Consider the following 23938-nt stretch of genomic DNA (forward strand, 5'->3'; position numbering starts at 1 on the left):
TTTCTCTCAGCCAAAGGACGAGAGTTACTTGCGATCGCTTCTGTGTTCATACAGAAGGGTTTACAAATAAGCAAGGAAACCTCGTTTTTCGTTCTCTATTCGTTGTCGCAATTAACCTGGCATGGATTGTTTTCATTGAACTCCCGCTCTTATTACTCTTAAGCCCGGACTCCTTTAAACCACAATGGTGTTTTTGAACTCCGAAAGCAGGCCGGCTAATATCCATGCGCCTCGAGATTCACTAGAGCTCGCCTCTCTCGCCTCCTCCTCGCCCGAATTAGACGCAAGGTCCTCCAGCTCCTCCCCCTCCGGTATTTCGTCCTCCCGAAAGCTCTCCCTCGAAGATGAGGATCCTCTCTCGAATTCTCATGTACATTTAAATTTCAACTCTGGAAGGCCTAGATCTGCCCGTTCGTACTCGGTATCTTCTGCGTTCGATTTCGGGAGAACACTATATCCCCTGTCGCAGACGGCTGGGGGGTATGCTCCGTTAGGCGCGCCTTCAGCGCTGGACCGTGAAAGCGGGACCGCCGATGGTTCATTAGAAAGGAACAAAACGTTAACGTACATGAATGGCCTATCCCTTGTGGTCGGGTTGATCATTGGCTCAGGGATCTTTTCATCGCCGAGTCAGGTCAATGCCAACGCGGGGTCCCCTGGTGCGTCCCTCATTGCATGGGTAGTTGCAGGCCTGCTGGCATGGACGGGGGCGGCCAGCTATGCAGAACTAGGGGGAGCGATTCCTTTGAACGGTGGCTCTCAGGTATACTTAGCAAAGATTTTTGGAGAGTTAGCAGGTTTCCTTTTCACCTGGTGTGCTGTTCTTGTGCTGAAGCCAGGCAGCGCTGCCATTATTGCCATCATATTTGGAGAATACGCTGTTCGAGCTGTAGTCGGTGCCGAGGTCGAGCACGTCAATCCCTGGATTAACAAAGCCGTCGCATTTGGAGGTGTCTTGATAGTGACCTTGCTGAACTGTATTTCTACAAGGTTAGCCGCACGCATCGGTGACATATTCATGTTCTTCAAATTCATCGCCTTGCTTGGAGTCACCATCATTGGCGTTGTCGTGGCAATCACGGGCCTCTCATCAAATGGCAGTGCAAATGAGGAATGGAAGTCTGGCTGGTTTAAAGATACTAATGTTGACATATCAGCCTGGGCGGTCGCTTTGTATGCCGGCCTTTGGGCTTTCGATGGCTGGGACAACGTATGTGATATTTTCATTTCTATAATCAATTTTCCATACCTGGATCACCGTCGCTGATAAGGTGCAGACTAATTACGTGACTGGCGAATTCAAAAACCCCAATCGTGACCTCCCGCGTGTACTTCATACTGCTATGCCCCTGGTCATTCTCTGCTATATCCTCGCGAATATCTCCTACTTCCTAGTCCTACCGCATTCGACCATTGAGGCCAGCAACACCATCGCTGTTCAATTCGGCGACAAAGTGTTTGGAAAAGCCGGTGCTCTCGTGTTCGCGCTCATTGTTTCTGCGAGCTGCTTCGGGGCGCTCAATGCGACGATTTTTACCAGCGGGCGATTGGTCTATGCGGCCGGCAAGGAAGGTTATCTACCTTCAATATTTGGCCACCTCTGGACTCGAGCATCTTCCACGAGCAATCGACTGCAGCGCCGGTCATGGGCTCGCCATTTTGTTTCGCGCCTTTTTGGTGGGCACTTTCGAATTGGATACACACCCATCAATGCCATGGCTTTGAACAGCGCGCTCACCTTGGTGTATGTCATTGTCGGTGAATTCAAAACCTTAGTCACCTTCTACGGTGTTGCGGGCTACACGTTCTATTTTCTCACCGTCCTAGGCCTAATTGTGCTCAGGATTCGAGAACCGTACCTGGAGCGACCGTACAAAACATGGATCTCAACTCCTATCATCTTTTGCTGTGTTAGCATTTTTCTTCTCAGTCGAGCGGTCATTGCAGAGCCCTTGCAAACCTTGATAGTTGTGGCCTTTATTGTTGCTGGGGTTCCGGTTTACTACTGGCGAATCTATCAGCGTGATGGTCAGATTACATTGCCAGTGTGGAAATTCTGGCAGGCAAGATGAATGTTCACGCGCGTTTCGCATCATTTCCCCTTATATTTTTCTAATACCTGACCTTCTTCTTCCTATACCCTATGGCCTTTGCCTTCTCCTTTTCTTCGTCCGGCTGTCGGGTCAAATTCGAAGTCTGTTAATGAAAACCAATGATACCAATTTCGATTGTGGGGCGTATGAATGAACAGCAGAAGTCTCTTGTTGTCAATAATACAAACCCAATATTCATGATAATGAGAAATTCATGTCCAGTATCGTGGGTATGTAATGCCTCTCTCCCCTCTCTCTCTCTCGTCGCCCCCTTCTTTCTCTAAAATACAACAGGAAACATTTGACAATGAAGAGTGGGCGGATTGTCATGTCGATACTTAATGATTTCTGCATATATAGCTTAGCATATATATAGCATATGCGGTTCAGGAGAACAGCATGGCTTGGCCCTACTTTCTATACAGCTCACCATAGTTGATTTTGTAACTGGAGCGGCTCCGGGTGTTTATAATATTGTGTAAGGGTCTAATGTAGCACTTAGGATGATGTTTGACCTTGATAGTTACTTTCAGTGCTTGCTTTCTTACAACAAAAGCACTAGAGAATTATTGGACATTTATGTTCACCGGACCCCACGAGGAAATAGCTTCATCTTTGTCGCAATGGACGTTGAAGGGGACCTATTCCCTTGGTATCCGTTCGTATGTGACTATTATCCGACCCGGCTAACCCATAGCTAACGATTATCTAGTATATGAACCAAACAATGACATTCTACGAATGACCATATGAGAATGAGCTTGTAAGTCATTACTGTTAACAGTTGCCTTTCTGACCCTAAAAGAGTGGATAATACCATTTATCTTGTCAAGTGCGGCCGAGGTTTGTATATCCCCTTTATGAACCAGTCTTTGGTTAATGCATCTGAAGTCAAGTTTCCTCTCAAGGTCTAGGATTATAATCCTTGACCAATGATGCCACTTCACTCGCCATCCTCAATCATTCAGGTCTCAGCAAATTAGTTTCAGCTCACTAATTATGTGGAAATATGTTCGAATCGCGATATTCATAGGCTGCACCACAAGCTGATACAAGACTGATGGGAGGAGGGCAACAGATCCAATGTTATTGTTAGTATCTTCGCGCGAACGAGAGCAAGCCACCAGACAATGGCAAAATATCCCCCAAGTCAGATACCCTTAAACAATGTCCTTCATAGCACTAAGTAATATCTTCGGTTGGAACGTGAAGGGTTTCAGAGGTGTGCTCGATAAGCTATTTTTTCCGAGGTGAGGGCAGGAACAGGCTAAGCTTGGACCCTCAGCAGTCTTTCAGATAAAGGAAAGCCTAATGGTGGGCCTGTTGATTGTCTAGTAATTGTCCATTCCTATCTGTTGTGAAGCTAGGTAATGGCGATAGAAGATGTCCTCCTTCAATATCAATGGTCATAACGCGTCATATGTACATTATATATTTGTACAAATCATGCGGCTTCCAGTCCATCCCACAGATCCGCTTGCAGGAGAACAGCAGGAGTCTGTTTCAAATTTGATGCACTCGGGTCTAATTCAGCAAAAAATCGTAGACAACTGGCAGACTCGACACATGGCGTGTAAATACGTGTTGAGATGACTGTTCTTTCATTTACAAAGACCTCTAGCACGTTCCGGTCGAGAAATGCCTGGATCCTAAGTGTCTCTTCTTTCTCCACGCCGTTTTCATCTGCGAAAGTAAACAAGGTATGGGGTGCGATCTCTGGATTATGGTTGATGTCCGGATCGTAAGGAGGGGGTCGGTGGATCGAGAATGTCTCACTACATGGTGCCCATGCTAGGATGGTGCCATTGCGAGGATCTAGGAATCTGTGTCAGTCGCATAAGGAACAGTAGAAAGCTATGTTGGCTAAGGTAATTGAGACAAACCCTCAACCCAGGCAACGAAGACCTACCTAAGTCATGCTGGATCTCTATCCCCACCAGCTTGCACAGCTTCCCAATTGCAAACTCGGCCTTTAACTCCCACCTTGATGTCGTCAAGGATAAGCAATTGCCACAACGCTTCCGGTCCCATAATGCGATATTCGCAATGCTCTGGACTTCCCTGCGAAGTTTCTTGAGTCTCTGGTCGGGCTCAATGCCTAACGTCCGGACTGTAAAACTCCCTTCGCCGTTCGGTTCCTTCTCAATAGACGTAACATCGCTCAGGTTTGAGCGACGTGTCTTTGTAACATTGCGCAATGTCGCCAGCTTTAGGATGCGTGGGAGAGATATCACACCACTCCACCCTTGTTGATGCCGAATATTATCCGGAAGATCCTCTTCCGTGATCCAGCAATAGACGATGTATTGTGACGTGACCGGATCCCAGAAGGAATTGGCGGCGTAGGCGCATCCATGATCGAATATTCCAGAAAATGCATAACCTGTGAGGGCGTCTATTGGCTCGCACTTCGGTTGTTCAGGGCGCGGATCTACGGCCATCCATAGCTGCGATCGAGGGACCCTCTTTTGCTCCCTATCAGACACCAAACACCCTTCTACGCCCATAATAATAAAGCTTTTCGTGGCTCCTTCATCGTCGGTCAGTACTACCCAGTTTGCAGCTTCCCAGTTTACCCCCAGGTCGCCCGACCACCTAGATGGCCGGAAGTTCAGCCCAACGTTGACCAGAGGTCCCGCATACTTCCATTCTCTAAGATCATCAGGATTGACTGAGTAGACAAAGACTGTTGGTGTTCGCCCAGCGATTCCTCCAGAGAGAAACCCAGAGAGACTGGGAGGTGGTAATACGCCATTGTCATGTTCGCTTTGCTTTGCTGCCCACATTCCTATATAAGGGTCTCTCCAAGCAGTTACATTAAGACCGGGAGGAGGCGCCGGTAGAATTGGGTTGGAGTCTAGGCGCTGCCATGTTACACCATTATCCCGCGAAACAGCTATACTGAGCGACTCGCTTCCAACCTTATAGGGCAACGTATAATGTAAAGGCAAACGCCTGACCGAAGTGTATATATATGTCAGAGCCCCGGCAACCCCATTGATATTAGAAGGCCGGAAGCAGCCTGTGAATACGCCGCAGCTATCGTACTCGGTTGACGGTGTTAGACATGGCTCCGGGGACGTCTTCCAGGATATTAGGTCCTTTGAAACTGAATGCCCCCAGGATATGTTTCCCCAATCGTTGCCTTTAGGGTTCCATTGAAAGGATAGGTGATATAGGCCAGTTGCAGGGTCATATCCAAGGCCGCAAGGGTCGTTTAACCAGCCGTGGGGAGCGGTTAGGTGAAAAGATGGGCGCGAGTGTAGAGCATGACGGGAAGACGCAACCTGCCGTTCACATGATAAAGAATTATCAACCAGGTTAAGATTGTACGGTTGGGCCTGGGGCACCAAATTGGCAGGGATTGCCGCCCCTTCGCATCCTGCGAGAACTTGCATGTCTACCGTTGTGGTTTGATTCGGCTGGTTATTAGGCGACTAGTATAGACGGGGAATATAGCCAACCGAGAGCCCAAGCCCGAAAGTGTCTCCTGCGAAATCAGTCTCTAGCTCAGCCCCTTCGTCGCAAGGACCTCAGCTGATTGGAAGATAACGCCGATCGATTGGTGAGACACACACGTCTTGATAGCTTGGCTGGAAGCCTACAGTCCCTAGGGTGTCGGTATGTATAGACGGTTGTTGCGATATCAACTGTGGAAATATGGGGCTTTTGAAAAGCTCTGTACAAAGAAATCTTCTAGCAGAGGCACTGGTCTGCCTTGCGGTATTTGTCTCGGAAGGCAATTGTCCTTCGTTTTAATAATTATCACCACCGGTTGAGAAGCGGACGGAGGATTCTCGGAGAATTCGCCTTGGGGATTGATCCCACATGGACGACAGGCTCGGTCGAAGACCACACACTAGTTGTAAAATGATCGGCTAATCCATCCTGGCTGTTTCGCAAAGATTGATAAAACCGAAAAATCGGCGAGGTATTCTACTCCATACACAGGACAAAGTAGTATTCGCACACGGTGGCGGAACCTGCAACCGATGAATCTCACCTCCCGGAGTTCTGCTAAGCTGATTTCAGTACATCAGTTTTAGAACTTGGAAAAAAAAAAATCAAGTGTCAGTGGCAATGCTGTGAGACATATGAAAAACAACTGAAGTGAGTGCTATGTGCCTATAGGATAAGTATGGTATGACGAGGCAATCTCCTCCCCAGGTTTTTCGTATCTTTGTGAGCCTTTTCAACAAAATATCAGGGAGAGAATCATATCAAAACCAAAACAAGTTCGATATGACTTCAGATGAGAATGTCCGTATATACGCGTGTACATACATACATGCATACTAGTACATGGACACAGGAAGCACTGGTAGTACGTATGTAGTAAGTACTGCATGCAATGAGGGTCATGAGTTACTGCCAAGGTTATTCCAAATATAAAGTGTAGTCTATTGAAAATTGGGGTCTAAACGTCAGTGGATCCTCTTTATTTATTTTAGTATTATTATTATAATATTTTTTTTTCAAAAAAAAAAAAAAAAAACCTACTGTCCTTTTTAGACAATAGCCCTTCCTTACTAGTAGTTAGCCTAGTACCTCATACTAGTATTAGTAGTCGTTAGGTACGGTACTAGTAGGTCTGGACTTGTGTGGGACATACCTACAAGGCTTTAAGATAATTGGCTCTATTTTCCTTCAAATACGTAATTCTATGGTTAGACTTTGCCGGTTTCAGTCCAAGCATTGAAACTTTCAAGCGTCTTTTTGAGATGTGGAAACTGCAAAGCAATACAACGTTTAATTCCCACCTAAATCTCCCAAGATCCGGGGTCACGGTATATATCCCACACATACCCATGTCTCACCACGTCCCTTAAGGTCCTATGCCTCCTGATCCGCCGAGTCTCCAGACGATCCACGGCACTTACCTCCACCATTATCCGTTTTTTCAGTCTCAATCTCTTCGTTCTTTCTTATAGAGAGAAAAAGAACAAGAAGAAGAAAGAAAAAGAGCATCCACAAGAGAATAGAATGAAAACCCACAAAATAATCAACTCTTTGTTGTAGAGTTAATAGAACTCTTTTTTTGCTCACCTTGGCGTGCAAATGATATCGCTCAGGATGACCTGTCCGACTACAAAGTCAGGGGTAGACTCGGACATTCACTCGACTGTGGACAGCGACACAAGTGATGTGCAACATCTGGACCTGACCACTACCGAATCTCATCGTCCCTCGAAAGAGAGGACGGTTAATGCCTTCTTATTGGTTGCCTGTGTGGTTTTCGGGGCAGCGTCGTTCCTGTTTGGCTTTGATGATAAGATTATCTCGCCTGTGGCGGCGTTGCATCCTTTTGTAAGTCGACCTCTGACAGGAGTTAAGCCGCCAAATCCCACTAACAATGGAATCTACTCCTCAGGTTGAGAGGTATCAAGGACCCAATCCGAGAACCGGTAGATATACCTTAACCGCCCACAACCAGAACATTGTATTCTCGGTCCCGCTGATCGGTTCGATTCTCGGAGGTCTCGCAGCATCGCCTCTGAATTTCCGCTTTGGCCGAAAATGGCCCGTGTTAATGGCGTACGTTATCTCCATCAGTGGTGGATTACTTCAGGTCTTTGCCCCCAGCCTGGCGGCGTTCGTGACTGGACGATTTATAAATGGCATTGCCATGGGCATTGCCAATGGCACCGCTCCCTTGTATCTTTCGGAGGTATGCAATTTCAATGTACCAAATAGACCATATAATTAATGCCTTAACAGGTGGTTCCCGCTTCCATGAGAGGTAGAAGTGTAACATCAATCAATATCTTGAACGTGACAGCAGGAGTTATCGGGACCGTTGTAGTTTCTGAGACTAAAAAACGAGGGGGCAGAGAGTCATACTTGATACCGTTGGCTGTGCAGTGTGCTCTCCCTGTATTACTATTCATATGCACGTTACCTCTTCCTGAAAGCCCACAATGGCTTGTCGCTAAAGGGCGATTGGCACAGGCTCGTAGCAACCTGCGAAAACTCCGTGGCCTCAGCGAAGAGCAGGTCGACGTCGAGCTTGAGATAATGAAGCTCTGTGAACAAAAGGAACGTGAATTGAAGGCCAATGTAAAGTTCTGGGAGATATTCTCAAGGAAGTATCTCCACCGAACCCTGACAGCTGGATCGTTCTTCTCTTTGAACCAGGTCTCCGGTGTCATACTCTCGACGACTTACGTTACGGTTTTCCTCACCGAGATCGGTATGGAGGATACATTCACCTTAGATGCTTTCTCCTTGACGGTGATTGCATCTTGTTGTACCCTTGCCGGTACTATAGCAGCACCCTTCGTAATCGATCGAGTTGGTCGTCGTCCTACTGCGTTGGTGGGGATGAGCGTGTTGCTCGTTATTGACGCTCTAGCTGGAGGTCTAGCATTCAGCAAAGACAAGCGCTCTGGTGTAGCAATTGTCGCATTATCTCTAACTTTTAACTTTTTCTGGGCCTCGTCGTTTTCTTCATTGTCGACCTTGATGCCTTCAGAGATGGCCACACCCAAACTCCGTCACCATACCATGGCCTACACCATTGCCTGCGCTCAGACAACCGCAGTAATTACTACGCTTGTCGTCCCTCGGCTGACCGCGCCAGATGCAGCAAACCTAGGCGCGAAGACCTATCTTATATTCGCTGGCTGTATGTGCTGCATTGTAGTCTTCACATTTTGTTTCCTACCTGAGACCAAAGGCCGCACCTTTGCAGAGATTGATGAAATGTACGACGCAGGTGTTCCGGCCTGGAAATGGCGGACATATGAAACTTCATTTGAATTAAGGACAGATCCGAATCCTTCGAAGCCCCGTCCCAATGTTGCTTAGCATCGTTTAATACATTATCCTCATCATCGTGTATCTATATAATACAGGTTAGAACTGAGATGTATATTAACTCCCTGCATTCGACACATCCCCGTCCGGTCGTAATCTGGGTATACATTGGTACACTTGATCTAACTATAGCATGTAATCAAGAGCCACTACTCAAGTTAGCTCCGTCTTCAATAATCGGCGAATAATCCGACTCAATATGTCTCTTCCATGAGACCCGAGGGAGAACTCCTTGCATGCCTTCAATCGGGACACCACCAATACGCCAAAGCCTAGAAACGAGAAAATCAAATCAAAGATAACACATAAGCAACAATCAAGCACCGCTAGGGGTATGTGCTGTTTGAACTTGTGAAGACCAGTTACTATAAGTGTTGCTCCGGATGTTCGAGGCGCTCAAGAAGGCCTTGTATCTTTCTAGGTAAGGATGATTCCCACCGCGAAGGCTATTTAGCAAAAGTAGAAAGTCCTCCGCTAGGGACTGAGGCAGCGTGGTAGCGGCGCCTGAGTGCATGGATCCTGGAAAACTTGGTGGCGAGACGCTTGACTTCGACATCGATTCGGTTACGGGAGGTACCAGAGGGAAACCATTCCCCAGAGACAGCTGGACATTAGACGATACGCTGATGGCACTGACAGCGATGTCATACAATTTTTCGACCTAGTTATATGAGCCACGGAACCGAATGTAATTTACGAATAACTTCTGACTCACGAGGCCTATCCCATGTGCTTCCATGGAGCTCAGTCTCAATGACTGGCAGATTTTGAGCGTATCCTTTGCGACAGAAATGCAGTAGTTGAAACAGAGCTCATGGTGGTCGGACGAAGGCTTCAGTAGACCATGGGTGGAGCATAGAACCCATACGCGGTTCTGAAGCCACTTCTTGGTGATAAAAACATCCGCACACTGCGTTTCTCTCAACCCCATCGCTGGCTGAGTGTTACGAGTCTCTCCAGAAGCTGATTTCGTGCGTTCAAACCAGTCATATCCCTTATATCGTTCAGACTCGCTAACTCGACTAAGATTTTGGTGGATGGCCAAAGCTTTCGCTTCGGTCAGCTTTTCACAATAACCAGAGTCGATGCTGCACCGCCGGTTCCAGCAGTCGACGACATCCTCGTCCACAGCATCAAAGAGCTCCATCAAACGGGCTAAACCCATCATTCCTTCAGCATCTTTCTCATTATGAACTATAATCCCGGAAACAAGACTATGCGTGGCATTATGAATAAAGTCATGCACAGAACGCATGCTAAAACCAGGCTTTCCCCAAAAGGTAATCGGATGCCTACGCTGTAATGCATACGCTCTTTATTGGATGTCAGCTAAGTAAGAAAAGTCAGGTTGGTAAAGTGCGTAAGCGATACATACCTCTCCGTTATAGACAAGACTAAGTAAGTTCGCAAACGCTGGCCCTTTTCGTCACCAGGTAGATCGCGATAAGAATTTGGGTCGTTCAACCCCAATGTAGCGGCGAGATCTAAAGCCTCCCTTAGACGAAGCCATGCTGCGTTGTGCTGATTACTACCGAAAAGGCATCCGAATAGGAAGAAGCTTGTGAGGACGGCCTCGATAGTCGGATTTTCGCCAAAATCAGAGCAGCTTCTCATTCTTGTAGCTTCGGTCATCATTAACCTGGCCTGGCCAGCTCGAGATTGAGAAGTGGGTCGCTCATCTATCTCAATGGGCTGGGTAAGCGAGAAGGCGCACAGCGACAGCAACATCGAGCCAAACTGAGGATTTTTACGATGTTCATGGGATAACATCCGGATGAACAACGAAGACCGATTTAGCACTGGCAAAGTCGGGTGCAGACGATCAAAATAGACGTCAATCCATGGAATCATGTTTGCCTCCACGATCGACGAGGGCCATAACGCTCTCGTATGACTTGGTTCTTGCTTGGTAACATCCACATCCGGCACAGGAGCCGGAATGCTATGAGTTTCTAAACTCTGTGCTTGCAGACCCGAAGAGTCCGCATCATTCTGAATGATAGAGGGCAGAGATGTCCTTAGATAGATATTCGTGCCCGGGAAATCAAAAATGGGCATTTGAGCATCTAAATTATCCGGCAGCCAATACTCCACATCGTTTCTCTCATTCCAGCTTATCGCACTGTTACTGTGAGATGCCATAGACGAAGTATCTACACCCCAGCCAGGAGCAACCGCCGCCGTCGCATGGGGTTGCGCAAGGTCGACGGGCACGGAAACATCGCCACCTGGAATAGGCCATGGTGTCGCATCATGTCGACCCTCTTCCCGCGGGGGAGGCTCTGCTTGATATGGGAAAGTGGTAGGAAAGGCGCTGGAATTGACTTGGCTTTGTGAGGTCGGGGGATTTTTGCTTAACACATGGGTTTGTTGCTGCCGGATCTGCGATACACGACTTACAAAATGGTCAGGCTATGCAGCATTTCAACAAGTGAGTAGAGCATGATTCTAGTAAACTCACTGTCCAGTTGGACCCCGTTTCTTCTGGGGTTGAAAAAAGGTGCATTCAAAACCCATAGACACACATGCTTTACATGGTTGTGATAGACTACACTGTGCGGTATTAAGAAAGTTAGCATACCCACGACCGACCGTCCAAGCATCAGAAGTCAATCGCAGAAGGCGGGGTGCAATGAGATTAATAACAATCTGGAGAAAGGGAAGGGAAGTATTGCCTTGATCTTCCGAAATTTGCATTGGTCGCAGGCCCTTTTCGCTATAGCCCCCGATGTCTTCCTTCGGGATTCAGTCCGGATGGCACCGGTCATCGGGGGTGTCGTGGTGGCATCCGAGGTCGGGTTCATGATGGCATGTTCTCGGAGGGACAAAAGGGGCGATAGGGGACAGGAAAAACTAGCAGGTATGCGAGCAAGAGGGACAATCACAATGATATACCGGGATGAAACATTTCAATGCTTCACACTTGACTTCCCCGTCCATCAGTCAGCCTGTTATTCAAGAGAATGATAAACAACATGGAGAGAGAAGATGGATGAGGAAAAAATCGCCCGTCGTGGAGGCCCCGCGTGATGAATCCACTGTAACGTATTTGTCTCAACCTTAGTGCCATGACTTTTTCCAAGGTTGTTTTAAAGGGAAATAAAAATCAAAATAAGAAAAATAATGAAAAACTTCTACAAAGGCTAAAATCTTACGATTCTTATATTTGCTTTTTTCATAATATGTATAATGATTATTGTTATTATTCACATTTTCGAAGTTACAGATTTTTGATTTTTGATTTTTTGTAAAAACAAAAAAAAAGAAAAGAAAAAGAGAGAAAAATAACTACGATAGTCTCTGCGAATTCTGGGGTTTACGTTACAATTCCACATATATGACACAAATTTAACCATAACCAATTGACTGGTTTGTCAAATTGAAGCACTCTATATTTCTGTTTCTCTCTTCCTCCCCTTTTTATCATGATTTCTAGATAAATCAGCCTCCAAGTTCATGTTTATATTGCTCCTAACTGGATCCACCCACTAAGGTCTGGGTGAAACATTGCGATCCCGCACTGCGACTGGAGCCTACGGACCAGAGTAATACTTGTCTCCTTGCTGAGTATATATTATTGGAAACAAGATATGGCTGTGCCTATACCCAATCTGATTTAATACCTACAATGACGTCTCATAAATATATAGATAGTTGTCTCAGAATTTGTTCTCATTAGGTGGTTTTCTTTTCCTCGGCAATCATGCCGTTCCCCCAGTCGTCTCCACTCCAAAAAGGGTCCAACTAGTACTAGATAACTTTACCCCAAGTCGCGATTATCAAGATGATTGGGGTCACCACTGATAACCCCCAAAGTGAGATTACAGCCTAAATTCACTACTTGAACTGAATAATATATAAATGCTCTTAGAAGGCCGTGTCCTATAAGCCCATGGCCCGTGATTTAGTCTGTCTGGCAACGTGCATTCCCAACAATCTATCTGCATATACCGCTCTTGTGTAAAATGAACGACCCTCAAACATGGAAGCAAATTGCTTCTCGAAAACAGTACTTACAGAATGAAATGCTGAAACCCTACATGGTCTCCGATGTGGATCAACGGCTACCCCAGGTCCACAATGTCCAGGAACGTTCTCGTATCCATAGCGACCCAGAAATTCAAGAAATCACTGATATCGATAATATCTCTGTTCTGGTCAACCAATTCAGAACAGGCAAGCTCACTGTTGAGGCTGTTACTCTCGCTTACGTTAGAAGGTGACTTTTACATTGCCAACGCTCGTATTAAATGGACGAGTGCGGCTAATCTTTCTCCCCTTCACAGGGCTGTAATAGCACAACAATTGGTGGGTTATACCTATCGCAACGGGGCAGTTGCACGCAAATATTCACAATGACTGATAACATTAGACAAATTGTATTACAGAAGTGGTCTTTGAAGATGCTTTGACCCAGGCTCGAGCTTTGGATCGTACTTTTCAGGAGACTGGGCATCTTAAAGGGCCACTCCATGGTGTCCCAGTCACTTTGAAGGACCAATTCAACATCAGAGGTGTAGATACTACCTTGGGATATGTAGGGCGTTCGTTTGCTCCCGCTACAGAAGATGCAGCTCTAGTGCAGATGCTGAGGGACATGGGAGCAATTATTCTGGCGAAGACGAATTTGCCCCAAAGCATTATGGTTTGTCTGTTCGGATGGATTTTAACAGGTGTTCTGTTATGGGCTAATCTCAATCGAAGTGGGCTGAAACCGAAAATCCTCTTTGGGGCCTGACCGTCAACCCGCGCGATCCTAGGTTGACTCCAGGAGGCTCGACAGGGGGCGAAGCGGCTCTATTAGCATTGCATGGCACCCTCTTGGGATTTGGGACAGATATCGGCGGAAGCACCCGGATTCCGCAAAGTATTGTAGGCTTATACGGCTTCAAACCCACGGTAAGTTTTAGCCCTGGATTGACTGTTCAGGATGAAAAGTCTCATGCTGACTGCAAAGCAGAGCAGCAGATTACCATACTTAGGGGTCCCTGTCTCAACCGAAGGACAAGAGCACGTCCCCTCTTCCATCGGCCCCATGGCCCGCGACTTAGACTCTATTGTCTATGTGAGTCGGTCTGTTGCTAACGCTAAACCGTGGGAGTTGGACCCGAAGTGCACCCCTCTTCCGTGGAATGAGGATATGTTCCAGGAGATACAAGATCGGCCCATAGTGATCGGTTTGATTCTAGATGACGGGGTGGTGAGAATCCACCCCCCTATCGAAAGAGCCCTCCGTGAATTATCAGCAAAAATACAAGCAAAGGGCCACGAAGTTGTCATCTGGGATGCTTCAGATCACATTGAATATATCCAACTCATGGATCAGTACTATACTGTTGACGGCGGCGAGGATATCCGTCGTGACGTTGCTGCCGCCGGAGAGCCGTTCATTCCACATGTTGAGGCACTAGTTAACCGAAGCAAGGCTATTTCCATATATGAGTATTGGCAGCTCAACAAGCAGAAGGTTGCACTACAGAAAAGATACCTTGATAAGTGGAATGCGATTCGGTCTCCATCGGGGAAGCCAGTTGACATTCTCCTAACTCCCACTACACCGCATCCAGCTGTTCCACACCGACGACTGCGGTGGGTTGGGTATACTAAGATCTGGAACTTGCTCGACTATCCAGCTGTCACCTTCCCTGTTGATGAAGTAAGAGTGGCTATAGATGGCGTACAAAAGGAATATCGGCCGAGGAATGAACTGGACGCATGGAACTGGGATCTTTATGACGTAAAGGCTATGGAAGGCCATCCCATCAACGTCCAAGTCATCGGAAAGAAACTTAATGAGGAAAGGGTGCTGGGGGCTGCAACCGTTATCGAGAGACTCTGGAGAGATCTCTAATTGTCATAGTTGGGGAAGTTAGCAATGTGCTTGTGTTTATGTCTCACAATTTCATTCAAGCAATTTTATCAGTCTACACCCCACTGTAGAGTTTAGGGGGCTCGGGCTTACTCTGGCTTGGAGTAATCTCAACAGGTTTGGGGTAGGTGCCTCTAGAACGTTGGAGTAAACTTATGAGAATGAGGGGTAAGTTATGATAAACACACGGTGGGCTACTTGATACCGATGGATATGGTATTACTACAGTTGGCATACTACTACTACTGCTACTGCTACTGCTACTGCTGCTAGGAGGTAGGTAAGTTCACGTTATCCATGTCCTAGCCACGAGAGGGTTCCCCACTGCCAAGTACTTATACAACTACGGCTATCGTGGAAAGGGAGCGTTTGTATTGATTGATTGACTAGCCAAAACCCGTTGGATTCATCTTGAACTCATGTTGTGTCTGAAAGGACCTCGTGTTTTCTGTTTAATCACTATTTTAATTCCAGATATGGCCGAGGGCCAAATGAATGATTGAATTTTATGCAATTGGGGGGAGGGGTTCGCTTATATAGTAAGATACCTGTGTGTAGATCAAACATCATTGGTTCAACGCCTATAAACACCGCAAAATGCCGGGTTCCCTTTCTTCCAGTCTGATCACGTTCTTGGTGTCTCAAATAGCTGAGGTTTCATGTTGATCTTGCAAAGCTTCGCGATACAGCCACTTAATTGGAGCAATGATTGAACACCGTCTAGGATACGCATGTGTGTAAAGCCTATCTCCCGAATGAATTCTAGTTTAGAGTGTTCCGATAATGTCGGGATCGTCTTCGTGACTCGGAACATTGTGCTAATAATGTCATGGGAAGAGTAACCGAGGTCCCTATAGAAGAAGTAAGCTTAGGTATAAAAGACCGTTCCATCACGCATCATATGAACATACCATAGCTCGTTCAGTGTTTCTAAGGCAACATCTACTTTCCCTTCCCAGCAGGCCTTAACCATTGCTTGAACTTTGATAGGATGGGGACTGTCGACAACTCGAAAGACGTTATCACCGCTGACAAAGCCGAAGCCTGACCACGTACTTTGCAAATTGTTAATGGCCTGGCGCATGTCTCCTTCCGCACTAAACACCAGGGCCGCAATTCCGTCTTCTGTGTGTTCCACTTTTTCGGCCTCGCAGACCTGTTTTAGCCGTTTGACAACCTGCCCATCAGTCAACCGAGCATAGCGAAGAATGGCGCATCGAGACTGGATGGGTTCTATGATTTTATTCGATTGGTTACAGGCAAAGGCAAATCGCGTGGTAGAGGAGTAGATCTCCATGGTGCGCCGCAACGCCTGCTGAGCACCTGGCGTCATACTGAATCGCGATCAGTAACTAAGCTAAACAAGTATGCCAGATGTAGGGAGTTTATGTGTACCTGTCTGCTTCATCAAGGATTACTATCTTATGACGACCTGGTGGCAGTGTGACTTTCTTCTGGGCAAATCCCTTGATTCGATTCCGAACGACATCAATACCTGGGGCTCCATTAGCCGTTGCCTGTCATAGTTCGTGGGCGAAGAACTTCATACCTCTCTCATCACTAGCATTCAGTTCCAAAACGGCTTCCTTATACGCATCACCCAGTAATTGGCGTGCTAGGCATAGAATAGAAGTGGTCTTTCCGATACCTGGCATGCCTGAGATAATGACGTGTGGCATATTGCCATCCTTCGCGATAATCTTCAGTCGTTCAATGGTTTCGGTGTTGCCAACAACATCATCGAGAAAGACTGGACGGTACTTTTCAACCCTATGGATAATTGTTCGTCAGAATTGGTCATCCCATCGAACAACAATGATTGCATTTATACCATGGCAGCTCATAATCAGGGGGTGCCCCCGCTGTGACGGGCTTGAGGCCATCGCGAGCAGCACTTGATGAAGATTCGGCTTGAGCCATTGTACAGCCGTTCTGATAAGCCCAGGGACTTGTTGTTAGGTTTGGATTGTCTCAGCAAGCAAAAGCTGGTTTGCTGGAGGGACGCGAAACTCGCACAGAGACGCGTCGGGATGCATTTTAACCCAATTGGGATTGATAAGGTCCCGTGCTCTTCTTGGCATGGTACAGCTAAGTAAGTACTTGAATACGGCCAAGTCCCATATAATGATTACCAGTGGTAGATACGGCTATACATATTGAACGGAGATACGACAGTTTCTGTGCTACTCGGTCTGCTATCGTGACTGGCAACAATTCCAAGGCATGAAGCAATGATAAAAGGGGAGACTCTGGCCAGTTGCCAAGTGCACTGGTGCTAAGCTACCCGCCCCACTTCTATTTGTTCAATACCTTTCTTCAAATGCTGCAAGTTCGACTGATGTTCACTTCTTTGTACCTTATACTTATGGCTCTTCCTAATTTTTATCTTAATAGTCTTAACTGTATCTCTACAAGGAACCCATCGTTATTTACTCGCTTGGTGTTCGCCTGAACTCCGAGGCAATAAGCTGCACTCAAGCTCTGTTCCTGTGCTGAAGAAAACAGGGATAAAGAGGAAGAAACGATAAAGGGCTCTACTTATCGCGTCTCTCATACTTCGCCGTATACGGCTTCCTGGATATTAATTCCACGATGGGAACGACATCCGTCCGCCGCAATCTTTTCCACCACCATCTCAGCAAACGCTCTGTATCAGCAGCTCCCCCCAATGCCTCGGTGCAAAGTGTTACAAAGGGCGGACTGCCCAGTCTCTCGTCCCATGCTATGTCATCTGCGTCATCTGAATCGACACAGTCGCTGGGCTCCGGCATGGTCGATGGCGGAGAGATCGTGGTTAAGGATAAGAATGGTGATTATAAACTCGACATTCCCGTTCTTCCGCCGGCCGTTGGGGAAGATAATGGGGACGAGATGGAGGGCATAGAGGGTGGAGCTACTAGAGGATCTGGAGCTACGGGGGCTGATTCCACAGCACAGACGGAAATTAGCGGACGCGAGAAAGAGAGTAAGTTTACTTCGACTATCCGTACTTTATTGGCCGATAACAGACTGATCGTGATTGACCTAGAGATCGAGGCAAGTCTAGTAGAGATGATGTACCGGAGTCAGAATAGGCAGATGAGCACCGAACCAGCTGGTAAGTTTTACCCTTATCCCCCACGCGGTTGGATCTGGTTCGATTACAACTGACAATTACCTCAGAAATTCTGAATCTCATTCATCAGAGCCTTCGGAACAAAGTGGCCTCCCTGGATGAAGATAACTGGATATACGAACCAGAACCCGATTCGCTGTTCTAGTTGATGCCACTTACATCATGTATGGTTATCTTCGTGGCAAGCTGTGCATAATAGGCCCAATCTGGACACAGCACGGGTAGGTACTGCCTTCAGTTGAATTAGTCGAGCTCCGGATTTGCTGGTGGCGCTTCGACTTTCTTGGATGAGCCTCGGCTCTGCGGCATCCTTCCACCTGTACCGCCCTGTCCCCCTCCGAACAGCATGCTACCCATCATATCCAGTAAAGGGTTGCCCTGTCTTGGGATCTTAATACTGAAATACTGCTCACCAATCTGAGCCAAGAAATCATCCCAGATGCCGACCTCTTGGATTTGCGATGCATAATGAGATGTTAACTGTTTGAAAAGGTCCGCGCTGCCACGCTGAATCGTGAGGAGAAGCATGCTGATGAAATTCAGCAGAGGCAATGCGGGATAGACTCGCACATCTGTACTAGAACTGCTAACATCCTGTGAAGGGAGGGAAGGATTAGAGGATGAAAGTCGGGACGTGAAGATGAGGAATGCTTTATTAGCACTGCGCAGATTTCCGGTCAGGAGGTACGGGAAAACTGCGCGGGATGCGTAAATCGCTGCCGTGTGCGGTTCGTCATTTGTATACCAATCGTGCTCTAACTTTGCCAGGGTCTCAGCTGATTCTGAGGTTCCGAGGATCAGATGCTTTTCAGCGTCGTAGGGTTCATGGTCTAGAGCAATTGGTTAAGAGAAGCATGGATATATTCCACCGTCATAGCTTTACATACCTTCGGCATACACCGATCCAGCTGCGTGATGTAATTCGGGGTCACCTCTCTCTAAAGGTCCAAACCGTCCACTCCAGCCAATCATCTCTTGTATGAACCTTTTGCGAGTTGGTTCCTCAGATGGGAACTCGTGTAGAAGCTCAATCAGACGTTCTGCAATTAGGCAAAATTGTCAACTTGGTCCAAGCTCAACTCTCACTGTAAAGCTTATACAGAGAGAAATGCCTCTCAAGACTTACTCTTTCGTGTGCGGCTTTCCGTATCATCATCACTTCCAGTAATCTCCCACCCCGCTTTTGTGTACACTTCGACGACAAGCATAATGGCCAAGTCCCCGCCACTGGCAGAAGCGCCTTGCTGAGACCCGGCCCTTAAAAGTGCAGTCGCACCCCCTGCCAATAACTCCGCGGCTGCATCGTAATTCGCTTGTTTGATATACCGCGCAGCGATGACCCTCAGTTGCTGATGAGCCTCGTAGTAGGCACCGGAGGCTATCCTGCAGCCGCCAAAATAATTAGCTCCATGCTATGAAAAGCTTCCCCCGAGATGGAATTGATGTAGGAGCAAGTATGCGAGCTCCGTGATGTTCTTACTTTTCTCGTTGCCGAGCAATAGTCTTCTCGATACGTGAGGTCATCCTGCTTCGTGTTCAGTGCAGTGAAATATTTTGGAAACAGCGAGATAGGCGGAAATGAAGAAGACAAGTTGAGCTCGGCAATAAGATATGGTGGCAAGAGAAAGGACAACTGAGTGAGTGTAGGTGTCAGACGGAAGTGAAGAAGAGGGGTGAAGTGGGAAGTGGACTCAAAAGAGTCGGGCAATACAGTAGTAGCTACTGAGAGTTTAGTGGGACACTTCGGCTCTCAAATCCAGAACGCTGGAGGGATGAATAGAATCAAAGTACGGAGTACTGTATGTAGTATTCCGCATGCTCGCGTGTTCTTTGACACGGTCCGACTAAACCCAAAAAAATAGAATAGCATGACATAACCCCGTGAACCATTGGCGAAGCTCATTTATGTTACTTTTCTTCAATGTTCGTCGCAGATACGGCGCTAACCCCATTCTGGGAGAATACTGGCCAAAGTGACTTCTGTAAGGAACGCTGCCAATTATATATGTACAAAGCACAGCTTGGTACTCTTCTTTACCTGAACTGCCTTTGAAGCTCTCCTGTTCCAGTTGCATGTCTGGGTAGACGCCATAGTTGTCCATTTAACCTATTCTTAGATGTTACGATCAGGTTCTCTTTTTTTTCTTCTCTTTTTTTTTTCTCTCATATTTGACTTTTACTAGCCACCATTCTTCCTTTTATCCATCTTCAGCCCTTTCTTTCCCCTAGCTGCAACGTACTATTGATTATTCGCTGTTGATCTAATTAAAGCACTAGTATACTTAAAATACATCAATAAGTGTTATGAATCAAGGCGCTTTTGACATACAGCCGATTGGCCGCTTCTATGGATCCAATACTACGATTCGCCGTCCAAGGGTAGGTTTGACGTTCCTTCCTGCATGGTTTCGATAATGTAAACATTGCGCAGGAGATCACTTGCTTTTCATATGACGACCAGCACTCCTTTCACTTAGGGGATTCGTCCCTACGATACTACTATCCGCCACATCTTCCTGCAGACTTGAATCACGGTTATGATACTTTCCAAAAGCTGGATGATTCAGCAGATGAGCATCTAGATGCTCTACTAGAAACCATCATGGCCCTAGAAAAAGAGACAGGAAAGAAATGTGAGGCCGACATCATCACCTGGAGGGGAATGATGACCAAAGTAAGCTGCTTGATCAGGTGCTGGTATCCCAACTTCGACTCGTAAGTTAACACTGGCATTCATCTAGATCCTGACGGCGCCATTCGACAATTTGAATGGGTATGTAGAAATACCGATTGCCGCAACGTTACTCTTCACTCAATATCATATGTAGATTCGAAATGAATGCGACCCGGTTCCAAGTGAGTCTCATCCAGGGCGTATCCGGTCCGTTTCATGGTACCCCGAAGCTAACTATTGTGCCTCAGGACACCATGTAAGCACATTAGCATCGTCATACCATTATGTACTTTCTAAATCTAAGCGATGTCTAGATTTATTGAAGAGAACAATCTCTACAAGAACCAGCAAAAACAGTTACAAAAGAATCAAAGAATGCCCCCAGGGATGCCTTCTCAGGATATGATGGCCTATTGGGGTAGCGTATATGCGCTTCCTTCATTTTATTGTCAGTTGTTGATTGAATTAGGGTACAAATTCGAAACACTATCTCTTCTCAACCAGCCATGGGACTCAACGACCCGTGAAGAGATCGAATCCCGGGATGAGCTAGTTGTGAACAACAACGCCCAATACTGCTCAATTGTACGTACAGGAATAGGCAAGACGCGGCTGATAATCGGAGGCGAGGTTGATGCCGGTATGGAGACGACTGAAACTTATCCAAGCGCACATGCTAATAAGTTAACAGTTTGGGACTGCAAGCCTGCTCGAAAGGAAGACAGTATCCACTGGGTGGAACTCAAAACATCTGCAGAGATAAGGAATGATCGAGACGGTGTGAAATATGAGCGGAAACTACTGAAATTTTGGGCACAGTCGTTCTTGCTTGGTGTTCCTAAAATCATTGTAGGTTTTCGTGATCAGCGTGGTATCATCCATCGCTTAGAAGAGCTTGAGACTGCCAGCATACCAAATAAAGTCAAAAACGCTGGTAGGGGTACTTGGGACGGGAACATTTGCATCAATTTCACCAGTACTTTCCTCGAATGTAGGAACTCCCAAGGCGTTTGATATCCTGTATCGTATACTAATGAGCTTTAGGGTTAAAATCTACTATTAATGGGGACGGGATGTGGAGAATTCGAAAGCTCGAGAAGTCATCCATTATTGAAGTTTTCAGACTCGAAGAGAGTGGAACGGGTGATATAATTTCGCCATCATTCTCAGCCTGGCGGTCAAGGGCATGAGGCCTGCCAGTCCTAGGCCATGAGTTTTTCTCCATCCGCCCATTCAGATTCCAGGATGCTGAACTATTACATGCGTCGAAATTCAAGCCCAGTTTATCCACCGGTCCTACTTAAGATTTAGTAATACAGCGGGAGACTGGGACCGATTAACTAGCTATGGTAGTTATGCTCGCATTATGTGGTGCCGGTCAAGCACTTACGGGCAGTATGACAACGTTTGCAGGGTGTGGCCCAAATCTTCAATCACTATAGCGACAAGATTTACCACAGGAGCGTTTTGGCACAAAGGAGAGAGTATACAGAAGACAGAATCGGGAATGACAGGTCTAGGAACTTTGGGCTCAAATGGGGCTGGGTCGCGTTCATATGATGAGCCTTCGTGATCCTCCTGAATTCCATCATTCGAAATACTAATGATTAAACGTGGTTCAAAAGAGCAGAGGTGTTGTTGCTGTTACTGTTGATGTTGATAGTCGACCGAGCCAGGTAAATTTTGCGGCGACGGGTTCTCTTTGATAGATTCAAGTAACTATTGAAATAGGTCTGAAAGAATGCCCTGCTCTTCTAGTGATTCACTGCCTTGGTCACAAGATATCTTTCTCGTACTCTCTTTTCGAGCTTGTAGAGATACCTCACGTTCTGCTCTTTTGGCCATCGCTTTGAGGACTCGTTTATGGCTATGTCCATTGAGATGGATGTGCCACTGCTCTTCGTTTACCATTGTTTTGCGGCAAACATCGCAGGTGAAGCATTTAGCTGCGTAACCTGGACCATTTCGCGATTGAGCTTCTTTTGCCCCCAGGATGGTTCTTGCTAACTCCGAGAGTGACTTCGGGTCCGGAGCAGATTCGTCTCTGAGTAAGGCTTGAGTTAGGAGCTCGGATGGCTCTGTGATGCAACTCCCCCAATCTTCCACGTTTGTGCTATCTAGGAGGTAAAGGCGATGCGCTATACCGGTCTCTGCAAGGGTATTCCATAACTTGTTTCGAATCCATTTGACTTGCGAGGCCGAGTACTGGCGGGTAGCAATCTTGATAGACTCGATACAGGATTGTTTAAGGGACTCTAGTTCGTCAACGCTTAGGGAACTCTGGTGTAGCGCTTCAAAGTAAGGCGCTAGTTCCTTAAACCCAATGGCCACCCAAACGCCCCGTGTCGGATCGATGCTAGAGCCTTGTGCCTTTCTTTCTCGGATATAATCTGACATCTTCTGTGCTTCAGACATCAGGCCTTGCTCGATCATCACATCCACTCGTTTATTAAGTCGAGCAATAAGAGCCTCTTTCTCTGAATGAATCCAGAAAACCATCGTCGGAAACCGTAGCTGGCCCTCGCCCGCATTAGGGCCATCGTTGACGAAAGCTGTCTGCTTCAGGCGTTTTTGTTCGGCGTAGACCTCCGATGCAGGACGTCCCGTCTGAAAGTAGATCTCCAAGGAACGACGAATTTTTCGCGTGTCGTTTGGATGCCATCTGTCAGCCATGACCGGATCAACCTCTCTTAACTTCTGCAAGACTATGTCTGTCGGGGCGTCGAGAATAGGCCACTTTGTCGACGGTTCCTCCGTTTCTGCGTCGGAGCGTGTACCTGATCCCTGGAACTCGTCCGACCCCTCCCCGACCAGCTGGCCTTTGAATAACACAGCTTGTGTATAGTAGTGAGTACCGCCCACCAAAATTGGGAGTTTCCCTCTGGAGTGGATGTCCTTAATGATTCGAAGACATTCGCTCTTGAACAATCCTATGCGCCATGGTTCTTCCTCCAACTCGATGCAGCTGATTAAATGGTGTGGTATACCGTTCCGTTCATCCATTGGAATTTGATTCGTGATAATGGGGAGACCGCGGTACATTTGCATCGCATCTCCGTTGATAATTTCACCGTTGAAACGAGTAGCCAGGTCCACTGCAAGCTATCTGCAGTCATTAGCAATCAAGATTCCAGCACGATCATCAGCAATGCGATCACCCACCTTGGACTTGCCTGTACCCGTTGCACCGACTACGGCTATGAGGGGCTCCATGGTGGGCGGACGTCTAGCAAAGAAAGGGTACCGGAGAAAAGGGCGCATGAGAGACAAAATATCATTTTTGCCTCCGGCTAATCCCCTTGCTCGACAAAGTTACGGACGGCGTTAGCACGCCAACTAGAGATCGTAGTGAGGTTAATTTTTTTTTTTAA

At 47.0% G+C, this 23938-nt stretch overlaps 10 protein-coding genes across 10 annotated transcripts; 5 read left to right on the forward strand and 5 right to left on the reverse strand.

Annotated features, from left to right (window-relative positions):
* Window positions 1-22: 22 nt before the first annotated feature.
* Window positions 23-2334, forward strand: BDV27DRAFT_27229 (putative amino acid transporter). The gene is made up of 2 exons (XM_032076189.1): window positions 23-1210; window positions 1278-2334. Exons 1-2 carry the CDS (start codon window positions 185-187, stop codon window positions 2070-2072), a joined length of 1821 nt encoding a protein of 606 aa, XP_031924666.1. The 5' UTR covers window positions 23-184; the 3' UTR covers window positions 2073-2334.
* Window positions 2335-3225: 891 nt separating this feature from the next.
* BDV27DRAFT_27218 (glycoside hydrolase family 32 protein) lies at window positions 3226-5553 on the reverse strand. Its single transcript, XM_032076188.1, has 2 exons — window positions 4003-5553; window positions 3226-3908 (listed from the first exon to the last, which is right to left on the reverse strand). The coding sequence occupies exons 1-2, from the start codon at window positions 5489-5491 to the stop codon at window positions 3538-3540; spliced, it is 1860 nt and encodes a 619-aa protein (XP_031924667.1). The 5' UTR covers window positions 5492-5553; the 3' UTR covers window positions 3226-3537.
* A 1309-nt stretch (window positions 5554-6862) lies between these two features.
* On the forward strand, window positions 6863-8960 carry BDV27DRAFT_132854 (general substrate transporter). The gene is made up of 3 exons (XM_032067973.1): window positions 6863-7400; window positions 7465-7761; window positions 7812-8960. Exons 1-3 carry the CDS (start codon window positions 7152-7154, stop codon window positions 8898-8900), a joined length of 1635 nt encoding a protein of 544 aa, XP_031924668.1. The 5' UTR covers window positions 6863-7151; the 3' UTR covers window positions 8901-8960.
* BDV27DRAFT_132858 (CeGAL family transcription factor) lies at window positions 8961-12004 on the reverse strand. Its single transcript, XM_032067974.1, has 5 exons — window positions 11585-12004; window positions 11371-11462; window positions 10285-11304; window positions 9625-10222; window positions 8961-9570 (listed from the first exon to the last, which is right to left on the reverse strand). The coding sequence occupies exons 1-5, from the start codon at window positions 11711-11713 to the stop codon at window positions 9226-9228; spliced, it is 2184 nt and encodes a 727-aa protein (XP_031924669.1). The 5' UTR covers window positions 11714-12004; the 3' UTR covers window positions 8961-9225.
* An 826-nt stretch (window positions 12005-12830) lies between these two features.
* BDV27DRAFT_27281 (amidase) lies at window positions 12831-14793 on the forward strand. The gene is made up of 5 exons (XM_032076190.1): window positions 12831-13128; window positions 13196-13217; window positions 13282-13554; window positions 13614-13808; window positions 13870-14793. Exons 1-5 carry the CDS (start codon window positions 12875-12877, stop codon window positions 14758-14760), a joined length of 1635 nt encoding a protein of 544 aa, XP_031924670.1. The 5' UTR covers window positions 12831-12874; the 3' UTR covers window positions 14761-14793.
* A 415-nt stretch (window positions 14794-15208) lies between these two features.
* Window positions 15209-16770, reverse strand: BDV27DRAFT_27288 (replication factor C subunit 4). Its single transcript, XM_032076191.1, has 5 exons — window positions 16610-16770; window positions 16328-16548; window positions 16174-16273; window positions 15690-16112; window positions 15209-15629 (listed from the first exon to the last, which is right to left on the reverse strand). The coding sequence occupies exons 1-5, from the start codon at window positions 16696-16698 to the stop codon at window positions 15404-15406; spliced, it is 1059 nt and encodes a 352-aa protein (XP_031924671.1). The 5' UTR covers window positions 16699-16770; the 3' UTR covers window positions 15209-15403.
* Window positions 16771-17370: 600 nt separating this feature from the next.
* BDV27DRAFT_147719 (uncharacterized protein) lies at window positions 17371-18038 on the forward strand (the record flags this gene model as incomplete). The annotated part of the gene is made up of 3 exons (XM_032070793.1): window positions 17371-17743; window positions 17807-17875; window positions 17941-18038. The coding sequence occupies 3 exons, from the start codon at window positions 17371-17373 to the stop codon at window positions 18036-18038; spliced, it is 540 nt and encodes a 179-aa protein (XP_031924672.1).
* On the reverse strand, window positions 17723-19772 carry BDV27DRAFT_132865 (protein GET4). Its single transcript, XM_032067975.1, has 4 exons — window positions 19374-19772; window positions 19020-19276; window positions 18781-18933; window positions 17723-18723 (listed from the first exon to the last, which is right to left on the reverse strand). Exons 1-4 carry the CDS (start codon window positions 19415-19417, stop codon window positions 18137-18139), a joined length of 1041 nt encoding a protein of 346 aa, XP_031924673.1. The 5' UTR covers window positions 19418-19772; the 3' UTR covers window positions 17723-18136.
* A 153-nt stretch (window positions 19773-19925) lies between these two features.
* BDV27DRAFT_27316 (DXO/RAI1 family decapping nuclease) lies at window positions 19926-21845 on the forward strand. The gene is made up of 9 exons (XM_032076192.1): window positions 19926-20272; window positions 20325-20567; window positions 20635-20666; window positions 20722-20749; window positions 20816-20823; window positions 20882-20985; window positions 21037-21207; window positions 21259-21558; window positions 21612-21845. The coding sequence occupies exons 1-9, from the start codon at window positions 20198-20200 to the stop codon at window positions 21755-21757; spliced, it is 1107 nt and encodes a 368-aa protein (XP_031924674.1). The 5' UTR covers window positions 19926-20197; the 3' UTR covers window positions 21758-21845.
* A 368-nt stretch (window positions 21846-22213) lies between these two features.
* On the reverse strand, window positions 22214-23938 carry BDV27DRAFT_27336 (tRNA dimethylallyltransferase). Its single transcript, XM_032076193.1, has 2 exons — window positions 23730-23938; window positions 22214-23669 (listed from the first exon to the last, which is right to left on the reverse strand). The coding sequence occupies exons 1-2, from the start codon at window positions 23826-23828 to the stop codon at window positions 22287-22289; spliced, it is 1482 nt and encodes a 493-aa protein (XP_031924675.1). The 5' UTR covers window positions 23829-23938; the 3' UTR covers window positions 22214-22286.

The sequence above is a fragment of the Aspergillus caelatus genome, assembly GCF_009193585.1.
Source record: "Aspergillus caelatus strain CBS 763.97 unplaced genomic scaffold BDV27scaffold_168, whole genome shotgun sequence".
Lineage (NCBI taxonomy): Eukaryota > Fungi > Ascomycota > Eurotiomycetes > Eurotiales > Aspergillaceae > Aspergillus > Aspergillus caelatus.